Source organism: Hypanus sabinus, chromosome 9, assembly GCF_030144855.1.
Source record: "Hypanus sabinus isolate sHypSab1 chromosome 9, sHypSab1.hap1, whole genome shotgun sequence".
Lineage (NCBI taxonomy): Eukaryota > Metazoa > Chordata > Chondrichthyes > Myliobatiformes > Dasyatidae > Hypanus > Hypanus sabinus.
In genome coordinates this window covers 94,539,387-94,557,603 of record NC_082714.1, presented here as the reverse complement: position 1 = coordinate 94,557,603, position 18,217 = coordinate 94,539,387, and the positions used below count along the sequence as shown (strand labels likewise).

Below are 18,217 nucleotides of genomic sequence, written 5' to 3'. Positions count from 1 at the left end.
TCTGAAACATCTGAAACCCAGCAGTCCTGCCCCTGAGCCATCCAAGACTCTGTAAGACAACATCGTAGCTTCAAGTACTGATCCACGCTTTAATAATATATATTGAAAATGTGAGGTCGTGTTCATGGGTTTAATGTCCATTTCAGAATGGATGGCAGAAGGGAAGACCGTGTTCGTGAATCACTGAGTGTGTGCCTTCAGGCTTCTGCATCTCTTATCTAATGGTATGTATTGTGTGCTGGGTGTCCTTAATAATGAACGTTGCCTTTCTGAGACACCGCTCCTTGATTATGTCCTCCCTAGTTTGTAGGACTTGTGCTCAAGATAGATTCAACTAAATTTACAACCCTGTGCAGCTTCTTTCGGTCCTGTGCAGTAACATCTCCGCATCCCCCCTCCCCCCGCCCACGACGCGTACCAGGCATCGATGCAGCCTATCAGAATGTTCTCTGCAGAGTATTTATAGAAGTGTTTGAGTGCTTTTGTTGACATACTAACTCTCTTTAAACTTCGAATGAAGTACAGTCGCTGTTTTGCCTTCTTTATTATTCCATTGATATTTTGGGACCAGGTTAGTTCCTCAGAGATCTTGACACCCATGACTTAAAACTGCTTACTTATTTTACTTTTGACCCTCTATGAGGATTGGAATGTGTTCCTTTGTCTTACACTCTCTGAAGTCCACAATCGCTCTTTAGTCTTACTGACGTAGAGTGCAAGGTTGTTGCTGCATCACCACTCCACTAGCTGGTATATCTCACTTCTGTACGCCTCTGGTTTCCAACAGACATTCTAACAACAATGGTTGCATAATTAGCGAATTTATAGATGGCAGCTGAGATATGCATAGCCAGACTGCCATGGGTTTGGAGATAGTAGAACAGTGAGCTAAGCTTACACCCCTGAGGTGCACCGGTGTTAATCGTCAGCGAGGAGGAGATATTATCACCAATCCGCACAGATTATAATCTTCTGGTTAAGAAGTCGAGGATCGAAATTCAAAGGGAGGTATAGAGATCCAGGTTCTGTAACTTATCAATCAGAATTTTGATAAATACTGAGCTACTAACGATGAACAGCTTCCTGACATCTGTGTCATTTGTACATATGTGTACAGGTTTTCAGTTTATACGGATCAAAATAATAAATGGATAATAATGTTCCTATTAGCTATTTTTAGATCTGTAACAGTGTGCCTACTGACGACAATCAAACTGTATTTTTTCTGCGTTTTGCCTTACTTGTTTTCATTGCGTCAGTAGTATGTTGTGCTTTCTTAAGCAAAGTAAGACCCCTACAAAATATTTTATTTGAAAAGCAATGCCGTGAATCATTTCATTGTGACTGCTTCAACCGGTTTCTGACCCTTCGACCATTCTCCGCCTTACCACTCACGCACCTCTTCCCTGTTCTCCGTTTTGGGCTCCCCACCAAACCCCACCTCAGAGTTCTCTTCGTTAATTCAAGCAACGTGGGAGGATTTGAGGTGGCCTTGACTTAAACTCATAATACAACTGATATATGTCTTGAAATTTGTTGCATTAAATTCCAATGCATAAAAATAAAATCTATAAATTGCAATAAAATCGTAAAGTATGTAAAGTTGAATTGAATCGTTAGTTCCAACAGAAGGAAAATCCTGAAGTAGTATTAAGAAATAAGTAAAATACTGAGGTGGTGTTATGGGATTCTTGTCCATATAGGAATAAAATGGCAGAGAAGAAGCTTTTAATTGAAAGTTGTATGTGTCTTCAGGTTCTTGGGCAACTCTTGATGCTAGCATGTCAGTTTTAATTGTCCTTGTCGATTGAAGTTATGCGGTTTTATACAATTGTTTAGAAAATTTCACTGAAAACACCCATCTGTCCATATCTGCATTACGGGAACTTTACGCTAAAAGAATGCATATTAGAAAAGCAGTGCAAACTTTGGACTGGGAAAGCACGTTTACAGGACATTAAATACCGGTGAACGTTGGACGTAATCAGGTTCAGGCGAGACACTTGAATCATTTGTCAGATTCTTACCCGCACATCTTTGACCTGAGAGGCTTGCAGCTGGATATAGCATGCAATTAGCAAACCGCCTTTCAGTCTGAACATGCAGGCACCTTCCAATCGCCATCCAGCTAATTGCATTCACCTGCAGGTCTTTCCAGACTCCTCATCCACTGCCTATTTAACCCCAGTTCCTATTCAATGCCCTTGTTCACTCATCAAACTAGCTCCTAGTTTTTACTCTGCCTGGTTAAAGTATACTTTGTTGCCTGCTGTGCTTTGTTTCTAATTTATCTGTTTTTAGGTCCCTTTTGGCTTGTTAATATGCGGTCTCTTACCAAGGTCATCACCCCTTTGAGTAGTCACCTCTGCTGTGCGCGTGGTTGTGGGTCAGATCTCAGATTCCTTTCCTGCCACTAGTTGAAAATATACAACGCTCCAGTTGTCCAATCTGATTTAATTTACTTTGTAACTGGTGTAGTCTTAACATTCTTGAATTTCATAAAAGCCGTATTTCCATACATAGATATAAAGTGAAATTGAACGTATAAGTTTATGAAAACCAAAACTCCATAAACCAAAAGTGTTAAATGAGGATATAAAACAGCAAGCCATAACAACCCATGTCTGTACAATAGAATTGAATATTCCGCTTGGAACGTGGTGTGCAGAATTGTAGGGGAAATTGTTTCAAAGATGTCACGAGTTGATGCTCCTGTTTGCTGTCATATTCAGAAGGGCTGGTAGTTTCTCAATTGGGCACGTAAGAAATCGCTTAGCATTGTTTAACTCGCTGAATTGCGCAGATACCAGGAAAGAAATACATCTCATCTGTAGAAAATGGCCAGCTACTGGGCCATAGCTCCCGGAAAACCGCAGGAAATTAGCACCGCTGGGTTAGAACTGTCACTGACAACCATATTCGAATGCAGACCTTCTACTGCAGAGAATATCGGGGTAGCGATATCCTCCCTTCCCTTTGCCCCCTCGCTCTCGTGTCATCATTAAAAGCCAAAGTAGCGTAGGTAGTCTGCAAGGGAAACGGAGGGCATTAGAACGTCAAGGGACAGAAAGAGGCTGTGCTTCCCATCAACTTTTTTTCATGGTCCTACTAAATCCTGAATCGCTTAAGTGATGAAATTATTTCAAAAGGAATGCTCGGAATCGACTTAGAACATAAGAGCTGAATTAAGCCATTCTACCCTTTGAAGTATTCTACGCCAGTGCATCTTGGCTAATGTATTTTCTCACATACCATATTCTCCTGCCTTCTCCCCGTTACCTTTCACCCTTTCTAATCAAGAATATATCAAACTCCACTATCTGACTAAAGAAATTCATTCTCATATGTGATCTAAAGGGATCTCCTGGTATTCGTAGGGGATGATGGTCATGGTGTTTTAGATAAGAGACAATGAAGTTATGGATACTAGGAAGGAGACACACTTTGGATGTTGTTAACAAAATGATAAAACAGCTATGGTGCCCCGGGATTTGTGTTGAAACAGCTCCTGTTACAATGAACATAAATGACCTGGATAGAACTACTTAACACACGGGGACCGCTACAAAAATATGCTCTGTGGGGACCATAACGAGGTCAATGCTTTTAAAGGTAGTTTAAGAAAGTGGATAAATAATTGAAAAATAAATTATGGCGCGGGTAAATAGAATATTGGCCATTCCGGTAAAGAATATAAAAACGAAGTAACTGAGAAAAGGGATCACAGACTGGGGAGCTCCGAGGGACGCAACCATCTGGTTCTCCCTGTGTATCAGTGCAAAATGTAAGTAAGCAAATAACTGATGAATGTACTGTAGAATGGATTTTGTCGGTCTCATGAGGGTATTGGAGCAAAGAGTAGACACGGTCATATTAAATACAAAAATAACTGCAAAGATGAGGCCAGAACATTAAAGGGATGATTTGAAGTTGTAACCATTAATGACCCCATCACCTGGAACAATCAAGAAGGAGTTACAGCAGCCAAACGACACACACTCAACATTTTAGGAACAAGTCTTCTGCACCGGCATCATAATTCTGAATAGACAATAATAGCTACTTCATCATTTCTGCGCTCTTTTTTTGAACAACTCCGAAATGTATCTTAATAAAAACACAAAATGCTGGCAGAACTCAGCAGGCCAGACAGCATCAATGCGAGGAGGTAGTGACGACGTTTCGGGCCGAAACCCTTCAGATTTGTATGATTTGTATGAGAACGTAGGCGGCACAAAAATCCGAAAAATATAGTAAATAGATGAATGACGTTAAAATTGGTAGTGTTGCAGCTGGTGAAAAAGTTTACCTAGGGCTGCGATAAGATCAAGAACAACTGGAAAAGTGGGCAGAGGAATGGCAGGTGAAACTTAAATAAGAAAAGTGTGAAGTGATGCATTTTGAAATGATCAAGGCTCAATTCCATTCGCCATCTACAATTATATGCATTAGGAATTTGCTGTATTGTGTTGTGCGACAGCAACGAAAGCTGACAACATTCAATGATTATGCAGACATTGAATAAAAGGTGCAAAATACATTCATACCAGCATGTATTTACAATGTAAGATCTTCATAAAAAGTTGGCTGAAGTACTGTAGTGTTGGGGGACATAAACACAGGAGGCGGAGTCAAATTAGAATGGCTGACTGGATTAAATACCTGGGAGCGGGCATTTATAATAGAGTGATGCTTTTGTTTTAGCAGCCACATACCACTTTCGAGAAGGGAGTTTTTTTTTAATATAAAGCAGGCTTTCTCGGTGGGTAGTGTTCACAATGATTGTGTCTAGAACGCATCTATTTCCATTCTCTGGAAAAATTCAAGCATGGCAGGATTTACAGAGTAAACGACACGGCCCGGAATGTGTTGTAAAGTAAAGAGACATGGGATCACAAACAAAAATTATCAAATTATCAAAGTTGTCAAGAGAGTTCCAAATAAAATTTTCATGCTAAAGTATTTTAGTATGTCACATTACACGACCCTGAGGTTAATTTTCATCCAGGAGTTCGCAGTAAATATAAGAAATATGATGGAATCAATCTAAAACTGCACACAAAATGAGCGAAACACAACAAATTTTCCCATACTTAAAGATAAATAAATAAATCAACATAAATAGATAGATAGATAGATAGATAGATAGATAGATAGATAGATAAATGTTGTTGGTATATTGATTTGTTGTGTCCTGGAAAGTGAGTCCATAAGTTCTGGATCTGTTCAGTGTTGTGATCCAGGAGCCTAATGTTGAGGTGTAATAACTGTTCATGAACCTTGGGGTGTGGGACCTGAAACTCCTGTACCTCCTTCTAATGACAGCAGCAAGAACAATGTACGGCCTGGTTGATCGAGGTCCTTAATAATGGATGCTGCCTTCCTGCGAAAGCGCTCCATGTGATGTGTTTAATGGGGGCGAGGGCCCTAATTGTAATGGAGTGGAGTCTCTTTTTTTCTCGACTTCTCTGTTCAAGGGAATTGGTGTTTCCAGACCACTCCTGATGCAACCTTTCAGAATATTCTCCCGCTTGCATCTATAAAAGTTTTTCAAATTCTTGGATGACATGCCGAATCGGAGAGATATATGGTGAAAAGAGTTGAATACAAGACGGTGATAACACAATGGCAATATGAGTGCATTTTCGGCTGTCGTACCATAGGAATTATTTGATTCAGTGGAGAGAATACATAATAAATTCATAAGAATATAACAGTGACTGAAGAGCTTATGTTAACATTAATTTACTAAATAATGCTTTCCTGAAGCGGTGGAAGCTGAGAGGCACCCTGCATCATATGAATTGCCATATGATCTTGTGGAGGCAAGCACAATTACAACATTCAGAAGTCAGTTGGACGGGCACATGGACAGAAAGAAAGACATTGGCCAAATGCAGACAAAGGGGATTATTCTAATGATGTATCATAGCCAGCATTAATGAGCTGCGCTGAAAGGCATGTTTCATGCTACACAGTCCTTGTAATTGCTATACCGGCATGTCGATGTGCTAAGAAAAGGTTTGCGATGTCCCATTTAGTAACCTTGTGAAGCCCCTTGAAATAAGCTTAAACAGGCACGGGGACGTTCAGAGAATGGTGGAAGGTGCGGGGAACCAATTGGTTTAATAGGTATATAAACAACATCTCCATTACCTCGGAGAAACATTATGCGAATAAGTGCCAGCTGTTGTGCTGCACTATGCTATTCAATTTTCTAAGTAAACCAAAGCAAAAATAAAGTATTCGTACATCATTTCCTGCCGCCCGAGTTCTCACTTCTGCAAAGTTCATCCGACCGCTCTTCCTGCCTGAAATACAAAGATTTAAGATAAACGTTGTCTTAAAATATGGAACTGAACGAACCCAGAAATGGAAAACAAGAACAAAAATGTCATGGGGAGTTAGAACGAATTAGGCACCTGACTGTCGGTTCTTGCAGCTGCGTCCGACGGCGAATATAACCATGAACAGAATTACAATTGCCACAGGGAAGCCGGCATAATACAGTAAAAGGCAAATATTGAGGGAAGGGGGATCTGTAAGAGAAAAGAAACATTCGTTTTTAAATGTTCTAACATCTCTATCCCATAATTTCCGATTTTAACGATATATTCATAATGATAGTACGCATGGTAGGAGATATCATATGAATTATAAATACCATGCATATGATTTATATATATATATTTCTGAAAGTTCTGGATATCCGTCTATGAATCAAAAGAGGGAGAAAAAGTCGGGTGGATAATTAGAATCAGAATCAGCTTTAAAATCACTAACCGGTCGTGCAACATTAAAATCTATAAAGTACCATAAGACCAGAAGACGTAGGAGCAGAATTAGGTCACTCAGCCCATCGAGTCTGCTCACCCATTCCATTATGGCTAATCCAGGATCATATTGAGAAATATACCTGAAATAATCACTATATATACCTGAAATATAATCACTTTGTACTAGCTATTACTATACTATGTAATCATTCCTATGTACTGAATATTACTATGTATTATTTTACTAGACACATTTTGCTATGTATTGATTTAATAGATACCTTGTATTCTCTTAGTTACAAATTGTGGCAGTTAAAGAACATCTGTTTAGCCTTAGCAGCACTAATTAGCTGAAATGTACTCCAGATATTATACAATAGAATGGCTTCTGAAGAGATAACGGTGGCAGACAGGATGGTATGAACAGAAACTGTAATGTGAGGGAGGTTAAGGGAGGTTGACTGAGAAACAACCGTGACCAGGAATGACGCCCAAGATGTGAACTGGAAAGAAATACTGGTGGCGCACCGAGAGCTAGGCAAGAGCCTTTAATTAGTTAATGTATAGATGATATGTAACTAAAAATTGATTGGGTATGCTGATAAAACCGAAATGTAACTGAGATAAGAAATTACTATAAAGAATGCTGTACACCGGAGCTCGGCGGGCTTTCGGTGACAAGTCCATTGATTGCCTCAGCCTTTGTTTGCAAATAAAGGTTTAAACTTCTCGAAGGATTGTCTGCGTCTCCTGGTCATTTCAAGTAACCACGACAAAATTGGCGTCACAAACCGGATCGGAAAGAGACCCGCGAAAAGAATTCGGCGGGCTGAGGCCGCTTTCTGGTCCCTCGGGAGCCCTCACAGAGCTAACAGAATTACGGGTGCAGCCAGAAAAATAGGTAAGCGCTTTTTCCGACAATTTGGACTAAAATTCTGTTGGTTTTGGGGGTCTCGGGGACTCAGAAGTGTGCAGCAACTGCCGAAGGGTCTCTCCGATCCAAAGAATCTGGCAGAATTGGGAGTATGAAAGGAGGCTCAGAATATTGATCGAGAACACTGCAGTGGGGAGTAAGTACGAATAAGGTAATAATAAGTTGAGTACAGAAAATTCCACGTGGTGTTGGTAAGTCCCTGTGGATACCGCTTCGCACGAAACGAGGGGCTGACCGGGCAGGCAAAGTGAAGAGAATGTTCTCTGAATACCGCCATAGGTTGAGGGCTGCTCGGGCAGAACGAAATAGAAGGTAAGAAGAATTTGATAAATTGCTTGAACGCTGGTAGAATAAACTGTAGGGCCAGGCGTAGAGATAGGGTCGGGGAAGTATTTGAACTGTGAGACTTTTTAAGAAATAATACCTAACAGAAGAAGAAAATAACATGGCGGAAGAAAAAGGAACAGCAGTAGACATACTGTGCAAGAGATTTCCGGTAAGTACAGGTGAGATTATTGCAATTTCAGAGAAATGGGAAAAAAGAACCAAAAACCTGCGCACGAAATGGCCAAAAGAAAGGATATTCGATGTAAGCCTGTGGGAAGAGATGGAAGCACTAATTAGAAATCATAAACCAAACGATGTCCAAGAAAAGGGAGGAAAGGAGAGAACAGGAGATGGAAGTATTGAAACTTTTTAGGATGGAGGGAGAGAGATTGAGAAAGCAGGCAGGGTATTGATAATAAACGAAAAAGTCACAAGGAAACAGGAAAAACAGTCTGGTGGGGGAGAGGAAAAGCCTAACAGGAACGGCTTCAGCTCCATACCCAGATCTGAAAGAAGTAGAAAGACCCCCTCCCTATTATGAACAGGGAACACCCAAGCAGTACCCATAATATATGGAACAGTAAGCCTGCAGGGGGAAGTAGAGGTCTGGGACCCTGAGCAGGAAAGAAGGAAATATGAAAGGGTGAGAGAGGTGCTGAGGAATGAGACAGAGGAAGAAAAGATGAGTTTGGAACAGGAAAGAAAGGAGATGGTAAGAGAAGTGGAAAGGCTACAGCAGCTGAGAGAGAAAAGGGAATATGAGGAGTATCGGTTGAACTGTAGAGACGGATAGACTAGAAGGGAATCATCCAGACGGTAAGAACGGAGTGAGCTGAGAGGAAGATGGAGGAAGGTAGGAGACGAGAGTTTGGAAGAAGCACGAGAGAGGACGGAGAGGCAGATATTGGAGATGGAAGAGGAGACTAAAGGAGAGGGAGCAAGGGAGAAGGTATACCCCAAGGAGGTATGAGTGGCAGCCAGTAGAAATAGGGTCAGCAATAGATGAAGAATCAGGTGAGGAAGGAAGCTTGTTTACAAGGAACGGGGAGAAGGAGATGCTGCCATTGCTGGTAAAAGGATCAGGACAAGTACAGTATATCCCTTGGGGATCCCAGGTCCTGGAAGGGCAGAACAATGCTTTGCCTATTCTGCACGAGGCAGCAGGAAAGTGGATTAGAGGCTTCGAGGAAGTAACAACGGGACGATTGTTGGCTATGAGAGATTTGAAGGCAACTGCACTCAGACGTGGGAAGTAACCCCAGGTAAAAAAACATACTACTGCTATCCCTCCTCCCGAGGGTGCATTGGACACTCAGACTATCCCATTAGCAGACACCTGGTGGCTGTTCGGACAGGAGAGTGGTCTGAGATCTATGCTCCCCCTCGATTGATTCATAGATTGCCTCAGCCTTTGTTTGCAAATGAAGGTTTAAACTTCTCGAAGAATTGTCTGCGTCTCCTGGTCATTTCAAGTAACCACGACAATCTCGCTTCACCCCATACACCTGGCTCCTCGCTACAACCTTTGATGAATGACCGATCAGGAAACTATCAAATTGCGGCCTAAGTATATTCACAGACTCAGCCTCCAATGCAGAATGTGGCAGAGCCATTCCACCGAATCACTACTCTCTGGATAAAAGTAAACCTTTTTCCCTCTGTTCTAAAAGATCTGCTCTGAATTTTGAGGCTGTGTCCTCTAGTTCTGGATAGTCCCACCATAGGAAATATCCTCTCCACATCGACCCTATCTAGCGCTTTCAACATACAATAGGTTTAAATTAGATCCCGCCGTATTCTTCTAATTTACAGTGAGTACAGGCCCAACGTTGCCAACCCCTCCTCGTATCTTAACCGCTTCATTCCTGGATTCAACCTCATGAATTTTCTGTGGACACTCTCCAACGACAACCCATCATTTCTGTGAGATGCGGCCTTAAACTGTGAACAATACTTTAAGTGAGGGCTGAATAGTCTCTCATAAAGCCTGAACATTATTTGTTTGCTTTTATATTCTATTTTCCTTGAAATATGTACAACATTGTATTTGTCTTCTTTACCATAGACTCTGTAAATGTGTAAATCAACCTTCCAGGAGTCTTGGTCTCTCTGCACCTCTGATAATTGAAATTTCTCACCATTTAGAAAGTCCACCATATCTTTCATTTTACGTAAATGCATTATCATATATTTCCCAAAACTGTATTCCATCTGCCACTTTTTTGCCCACTCTCCCAATTTTCTAAGTTCTGTTGTTTTGGCATTGCCTCCTCAGCACTATCTACCCTTCACCTATCTTTGTATCATCCGAAACTTTGCCACAAAGCCATAAATCCTATTATCCAAATCATTGTCAAAAATAACAAAAGCTGCTGTCCCAATACTGTTCCCCCAGGAACAACAATATTCATAGGCAGCCAACCAAAAATACCTCCTTTATTCCCACTCGCTGTCTCCAGCCTGTCAGCAAATCCTCTATCCATGCCGCATCTTTCCTGCAAAGCCATAAGATTCCATCGTGTTCCCACTCCTTTGTCTGCCCAGCTTGTTAATTCCTCGCAGAACTCTAACAGCTTTGTGAGGAAAGTTTTCATTGACAGGAGCCATGCTGACATTGACTTATTTTCCCATTAGTCTTTCAGCATCCCGACAAGTCATCCTTAATAATAGACTGCAATGCTTGCCCAATAAATGGGATGAGGCTAACTGGACTATAATTTTCGTTCTTTTTGCCTACCTCGATTCTTAAAGAGTGGAGTGACATTTGCAATATTCTAGTGCTCTAATACCATGCCAGAATAAAGAGATATATGAAGTATCACGACAAATGCATTAGTTATCTCTTCCACATCCTCTTTCCGGACTCTGGGATGTAGTCCATCAGATCAAGGTGACTATTTACCATAAGACATTTCAGTTTGCCTACCATTTTTCCTTTGTAATAGCAATGGCACAAACTCCGACTCGCTAACAATCACGGACTACTGGGACACTGCTAGCATCTTCCACAGAGAAGACTGATGCAAAGTGCCCACCAAGTTCATCTGCCATGTCTTTCTTTCTCATTACTATCTCAGCAGCATCATTATCTAGTTGTACTATATCAACTACTACTTCCCTTTCATTCTAAAAAACACGTTAAGCATCCCGGTTTATAGTATTGGCTATTCTGCCTTTATATTTCCTCTTTTCCCTTCTTGTAGCGTTTTAGTTGCCTTACGTTTTATGTTCAATGTTCCCCAGTCATCCAACTACCCATTAACTTCTGCTACGTTATACGCAATTTCCTTGGCTCTTATGCAGTCCTTAACTTCTTTTGTCAGCCATGGTTCTCTACCCGTGCCAATTGTGAACTTCTTCTTCTGTGGGATACCTATCCTGCGTCTTGTAAACTATTCCTAGAAACATCAGACATCTCTGTTCTGCGGTCATCTCCACCAGTCTCTTCCTCCAATCCACCAAGGCAAGATCCTTTCTCTTTAATTCCCTTTATTCCATTACGATAGTGATAAATATTACAGGCTTATACTTCTCCGTCTCAAATTGCAGTAAGATTTCAATAATATTATGGTCATTGTTTCCAAAGGTTTCCTTTATTTTAAGCTCCCTAATAACATCTGGGTCATAGCACATCACCGAATCGAAGGTAGGCTGAAAGCACAAGCTGTTCTAAAAAGCTCTCTCGTAGGCATTCAACAAATTCTCTCTCTTGCGGTCCGACACCGACTGATTTTCCCAATCCCTCTGCATATTTAAGACCCTCATCGCAATTGTGACATTATATATTATTGCATGTCTTTTGCAGCTCCGTTGGAAATCTCAACGCCCATCCTGAGCTCTATTTCGAGGCCAATATATGATTCCCATAATATTATTTTTTTCACGCATGCAGTTTCTTAACTCCACCCACAAAGTTTCAACATTCTCCCACCCTATGTCACCTCTTTCTAAAGATGAAATTTCATCTCTTCCCATTAGAGCCATACCACCGCCTTTACTTTCCTGCCTGATGTATAGTATATTCTTTGATGTTAAGTTCTTAACTATGGCCTTCTTTCAGCCATCGCTCCGTGATGCCCACAACATCATTAAAACGAATCCAAAATTGCGCCATGAGTTCGTCCACATAATCCTGAATGCTACACGCATTCTAATACAGCACCTTCAACCGTGTATTCTTCGTTCTTTTGAATTATGCTTCTGTGATACAATTTAACTATTTGCTCTGTCTCCATGTGCACCCAATAATTGACTTGTCCTACCTTACACTCATGTTACATCTATCATCTATGTAAACCTGCAGGATCATCTTCATCTCTGCCATACCGGTTCTCATGCCATTACGATAAAAAAAAGAGATGTAAAGATACATTAACTTAAATTATGGCGCAAAAAGAGAGCAAGATCGTGATGCAGTGATAACCAAGTGGATACTATACATAGGCAGAAAGATGCTATGAAGTGCTAGAGACTACTTCGCACAGAAAGATACATTGCTTCGGAATAAAATCACCCCAGTGTAAGGAACGAGGGAAAGTTGTGGTGTATGCAATGATTACACAAGTCATCATCGCCCACCGATATGTCCACAGTCAGATACCAATCACATATTAATCGCAAAAACTCGAGCTTACGCAGGAGCGAAGCAGTTTCGACCTATCGAGACGGTATAATCTTAAGGTTATTTGGGAAATGTCAGAGGCAACCTTTTTCATACAGAGTGAACCGTGCATGGAACGCGGTCTGAGAGGCAGAAACATCAAGGTCAGTTAAAACACTCTTAGATGGGCACATAGATGATGAAAAAATGGAGGGCTGTGTAATATAGAAGGGTTAGAATAGGTTAAATAGTCAACTTCGTGTGATAAAAGGCCTCCACTGTGCAGTATCCTGCGTTCTATACCGAACAGTGTTTATGGTTCATTTCCCTTGATTACTATTCAACGTTCTGTCCATCTTGTCGGCGTCCTTCAGACCATTGGAATATCATTTTTTTTCTCCTCCTTTTTCTGGCGGAAAATTAAAAAGCATTGTGTTTTGATGCGGAGGATAAGGTAGCCTCGTACACTTTGCGAAGTAATTGTCCTGAAGAAGTACGGTGACTACAAAGCCAAGTGTAGGGATTGCCTGTGTCGAAGGGACACAGCAGAAAAGGTTTCATTCTGGAGCTCAAAACCAGAGCCAATTGATATCAGTAGTTACGGAATGTTCGACAATCTGAACATTGTAGAAAGTGAGTCCAGCGTTTTGGAATAGGTGGAGAATAAGCTACCAGAAACGGTCGATGAGTAAGATTCTATGCCCATCGGAACATGAAGAATAATCGCAGAAATTTCCATGTCCACTTAAAGCATGAGCCCGGTTTATATTCTTCTGGTTATGAAATTTGTTTTCTCTGCCAGATACGTGTGTGCAGAAGTTATATAATAGTTGCAAAATATTTGATTTCAGAAAACAAAAAAATACATTATTTTGAGCGACCAGAAAGTAGAATTTGGTCTCAAAGGGAAATAGTAAATATTATAACTAAAAGATGCGGCAGAGATGGACAGAACTGCGTTTTTCTACGTGGTGAACCCAAAATAAAGTTGGATCACAGAGAAGTTAAAAAAATGGCAGGAAAAATAGGGCTGTTGAAGTAGGGATGGAGAAAGAGAGTCAGCTGAATTATAAAAGAATGTATGAGCAAAAAATTTAAATGGACTGCCCCTCTGCAGCAATATTGAGAGAGCATGTTAACATGTTACCCCGGATAAATGTTAGGGCTGAAAGTGATGAATTGAAATTGGAATAGAATGTCAAGCAAATTCTAATATTTGTTATTATGACTGACCTATACATTGAGCAACAACTCGGAAAAACGGGATATTGAATTATTGTGAGACAAACGGCAGAACTATAGTAATACCAGAATAGATCATATCGTCATATACGAAGTTTCTTTGCAAAGTAAAACATTAATCATAAGCGTTTTCCGCTGAGACTGGGTGAGAATTGAACGAGAGGTGATGGGATAAGGGTAAAAGATTAAATGTTTCAGAAGGACCTTTTTCACTGAAATGGTGAAGAGAGTGTGGAATAAGCTCCAGCGGAATTGGTGGATGCTAGTTCGATATAAATACTCAAGAGAAATTTGGACAGGTATGTGGATTGAGGTATAGAGGGCTAACCTCCGGGTGCGGCTGCATAGGAACTGGCAGATGAAAAGTTCAGCGCGGACCAAGTAAGCCAAAGCGCCGGTTTCTGCACTGTACCGTTAAAACATCAATGTTTCACATTGCCGCTCATTCGCGATAATTACCTTTCCTAGGGAAAACACTGTCAGCAATGAAGTTTTCGGTCGCGTTGACTCGAAGGGCGCAAGTGCACACGGCGCCGCTGCGCCATGTCTCCACCGGAATTCCGATCTGACTCCTGAAACTTTGTGTCCCGTCGCGGTCTATTGTTCCGGAATCCACTCGTCCCTCGATATTACGCCCCGAAACACTCCAGAGTATGATATGGGCATCGACGTCCACGTTTTGCACCAAGCACATCAACTGGACAGTTTTCACCCTACGAATTTCAGTCATCGGCGGTGTTAAGAGAACAATGCGCGGAGACCCTAATTGGATATCGGGATAAGAATGCAATTATTTAGGCGTAAAACCAGGAACTTCTGACCAAATGATTTACAAATAACCTTTTGCTAACCTGTAATCACTAGTTTGGTACCGTTACCGAACACGAACGGCTCTTCGGTAGATGATTTGGCTGAACAGTAATACCACCCCGAATCATTTCTCTGCACATCATTAACAATCAGGGAGTAAATAGTACTTTCAGCGTTGACTTGTCCCGATAACCTTCCAGCGGGGGGTGTGTACTCCATCACAGAGTAAACGAACTGTAAATGTTCCTGGTGCTGCCGTTTGTACCAATTAACTTTCCCACCTGGTAACCAGCCCGTGTGGCAATCCACCTTAAAGGTACTTCCAACTGAAAGAACCTGAGATGACGGCGTCTGGTGGTAAACGTCCAGAGGGCTAACGACTGCGAAAGAAAGAAATTCATCAGAATGGTATCAGGGTACAAATCTATCAAATCTATTGTAAAACCAAAATACTAGACTCTGCGTAAAATGCATTGTGCGATCGTTATTTTTTTTAGGATGCATAATGTCAATTGAAACTTTCAACGTAAGGATTAAAAATGAGCAAACAGAATGGGGGAAAGGTAAAGAGATGAAGAAAGAGAAATAAAGATAGGGTACATAGATAGACAAGCAGAGAGAGTGATAGAGATAAAGAGTGGCAGACAGATAGACAAATAGAGCGAGACACAGAGACTGCCAAATAATATGGGGGACATTTGCAACTGCAAGAGAATATTTCAACGTCACTGTGGTAGAAAAGGTGGGATCCCGCAGCATAATAAAGTCCTGGGAGGCGGGGCGGGAGAGGGATTTGGTGTTACGGGAAACTAATAATAATCCAGAAATATTTCAGTAATCTTCATTGTTGGCTAACTCTTAACCAAGGAGGCCGAGGTATTTCTCGATTCTTGCTCCATAACTCAACATGGGATGTTTCATCAACATCAAGCGAGTCATTTTAAGGTCTGACGCGAAGCTCTGGTAATGCTGGAACAAGGTGAACTTTGCTCAGCTGAGGAAAAAATCAGATGAACGATTTTCCCCATGACAGGGGCTTCCCACTGGTGTCCATTGACCCATCGGTCAATGGTACTGTGCCATGACACAGAAAAAGGTTGGAAAAATCTATCCTAAAGAGTTAATCTGACGGCAGAATTGCGCCGCAAATTCGAAAGGACGATGACTAACCTGGAAGGAGATAGATCAGGACGCAGACCCATAAGAAGTCCATTGACCCGTTCGCTGTGAATTGTACACCATGAGATTGCCTGGATATTGGTGGATTCGGAAAGAAAACGAAATACCTGTCAGGTGCCGAAATTAGGTCTTGCATTTAAAAATACGTCAGTGGAAAGTCCCGCACTGTACTAATTCGTGCTACAGGTTTCCTGTTTACACGTTAAAAGTCAGTGAGTGTATCTTACTTCTAAGGGCATTATGTGATCCATGACGAATACGTGTGGTAAGCGTTGTGTGGCGTAGGCAGCTTTAACTGTAGGCAAGAAACAGGCTTCGTCAAGACACCTTGCTTTGCTTCTCTCAACCGTATGGCCCTTGCACTTTATTTATCACCCGGCAAAGCACTTCCTCTGTGACTACAACACGGTATGCTACATCTTTATTGCCATTAAGTAAGAGCATGGTTGGTTTGGCAATTCAGTGCTATTTTTCCATACAAAACACAGACCGGAATTTCAATTTATTATTTAAAAAGGACTCAGCTCGGTTTTATATATGAACAGATACTAAAGCTACTGTGCCATACGCGCAGAAAGATCTGGAGATTTATTACGATTTGGTTGCAGAATTTTCTTGTCAACTTAGTTCTGAATGGTTGACTCAATTTAAAAGCGTGGCCGTGATTCTCAATACTTTAATCGAATCGAATCATTAACTCAACATCAACCCAGTGAGAGCCAGAAAACATTTTGGAGCTCTTACGAGATAACATCCAATTATTCTAAGGGCCACAGACATTGCCTTAGTCCTAACTTCAACTCTGTTATCAGTTCCTTCCAACAAAAGAAGCGGGTTATTTCTCATCCCATTTGCCTCTTGTACCGCCACATTAATTTTCAATGATTTGTTCACAATTAACTACGGGTACTGTTTGAAATCAACATCTTTCAGACTTTGACTGGTGTACTTGACTTTACATTTTTCAGCATTGCATTTCATTTTCTTTGTACCTTGAGCATTCACTTATATACTTTTCACCTTTTGTTAAGTATGTTTTATTTCCGTTAACAAAACATCAATCCATGACCATATATCATATTAAGTTTAATCATTTCCTGTGACGCCTTATCATCTGTTTTCATAAAGTAACAGGTTAAATTGTTCGCTTTTATCTGTTAAGTGACTTTATACTCTAACTGTTGAGTTGTCAATCAAGTTTCACTCTGATGAATCTATAGTATCTCCATCAAATCGAAATTATATTTTCCTAAATACCACGTCTTTATGAGCAGATTTTAGCAATTTCCTTGCCATTAATGTTTGGTCGACTAGAGTTGGTATATATTTTTCTTCTGTTTTGTAAACATATATTCTATTTGAATCTGTAGGAATATCTGCAGCATTTGGGAAGATGACAACCAGTATATCTACAACATCCATAATTACCCTGGATTATTTTTTTCCCCTCAGGAACTTTACACTTCTTTTAAGTTTGTCAATTTCACCAACAGTATTTATTTACGTTAATCTTACTCTCCCAGAATTTCTCCTAAATAGATAGATCATTCTTTGGCGATTTTGAGATCATTTTAGTTTCCTTTGCTCTAAAGAAACGCAAAGATGAACAAAATTTTATTTTCTTATAAATTGTCAATTTATAATCCAGTATAAACTGCCCTGCATCTTTTCTTCAACCCAAAAAAAACGCCGATAGATTTACAGTCTCTAGAAGTCAGATTTAAAATGGAAGTTTTACTATAATCCTCATCTTCTCAACCAAGAAGTCAACTATTCCAACGACAATCCAATTTTGTTATATTATGCCGTGACACAGTATAAAATCAAAGGGATTTTAGAAGATCAAATCCCATAATTTGGTCAAACGTTGTGCTGACATTTGTCTCCAAATATGTTTTATATAATTCCACATTTCAGAATATTTGTGATGGGTCCATGTCGTCTCTTAGATGTTTTAGATTTCAACTGCATTCAAAGTAAATATTCTAACGGTAAATTTTGAAACTAACAGATTAAGGCCGTGCATTGAATGATACCTTTTCACGAATGACTCCACACGATCCCATGATGATTTTTTTAAAATGTAGTCTTTTGAAATAGAATGGTATTGTTTTACGTGGAGGAGTTTACGTCAGATAATAATATCATGGAGACTGACACCGCTGAATGAGGCCTCCCATTCGATACCTCAGCTGCACTACTGCCGGCTCATTCCACCCATATTTTTTAATACCATTCGAGAAGAAGATGAATTGGTGTATACTCTGAATTGAGTGCTCTAAATTACACGCTGTGCGCCTCTCTCTATTTTTCTCCCATATAACCATATAACAATTACAACACGGAAAA

General features: G+C 40.6%; 1 protein-coding gene across 1 annotated transcript; it reads right to left on the bottom strand.

The window, feature by feature from the left end:
• Positions 1-2,510: 2,510 nt before the first annotated feature.
• LOC132398873 (uncharacterized) lies at positions 2,511-15,944 on the bottom strand. Its single transcript, XM_059978707.1, has 6 exons — positions 15,860-15,944; positions 14,731-15,069; positions 14,339-14,641; positions 6,423-6,539; positions 6,253-6,311; positions 2,511-3,027 (listed from the first exon to the last, which is right to left on the bottom strand). The coding sequence occupies exons 1-6, from the start codon at positions 15,900-15,902 to the stop codon at positions 2,935-2,937; spliced, it is 954 nt and encodes a 317-aa protein (XP_059834690.1). The 5' UTR covers positions 15,903-15,944; the 3' UTR covers positions 2,511-2,934.
• Between the last annotated feature and the right edge of the window lie 2,273 nt (positions 15,945-18,217).

What these genes read in the sequence shown, in the direction of transcription:
- LOC132398873 (XM_059978707.1), bottom strand. Translation starts at nt 15,902, where the DNA reads ATGGACTTCTTATGGGTCTGCGTCCTGATCTATCTCCTTCCAG. An exon ending in TACCAAACTAGTGATTACAG is followed by an intron (nt 14,642 to 14,730) that starts GTTAGCAAAAGG and finishes ATATCCAATTAG; the next exon opens with GGTCTCCGCGCATTGTTCTC. An exon ending in CAGTGTTTTCCCTAGGAAAG is followed by an intron (nt 6,540 to 14,338) that starts GTAATTATCGCG and finishes TTTCTCTTACAG; the next exon opens with ATCCCCCTTCCCTCAATATT.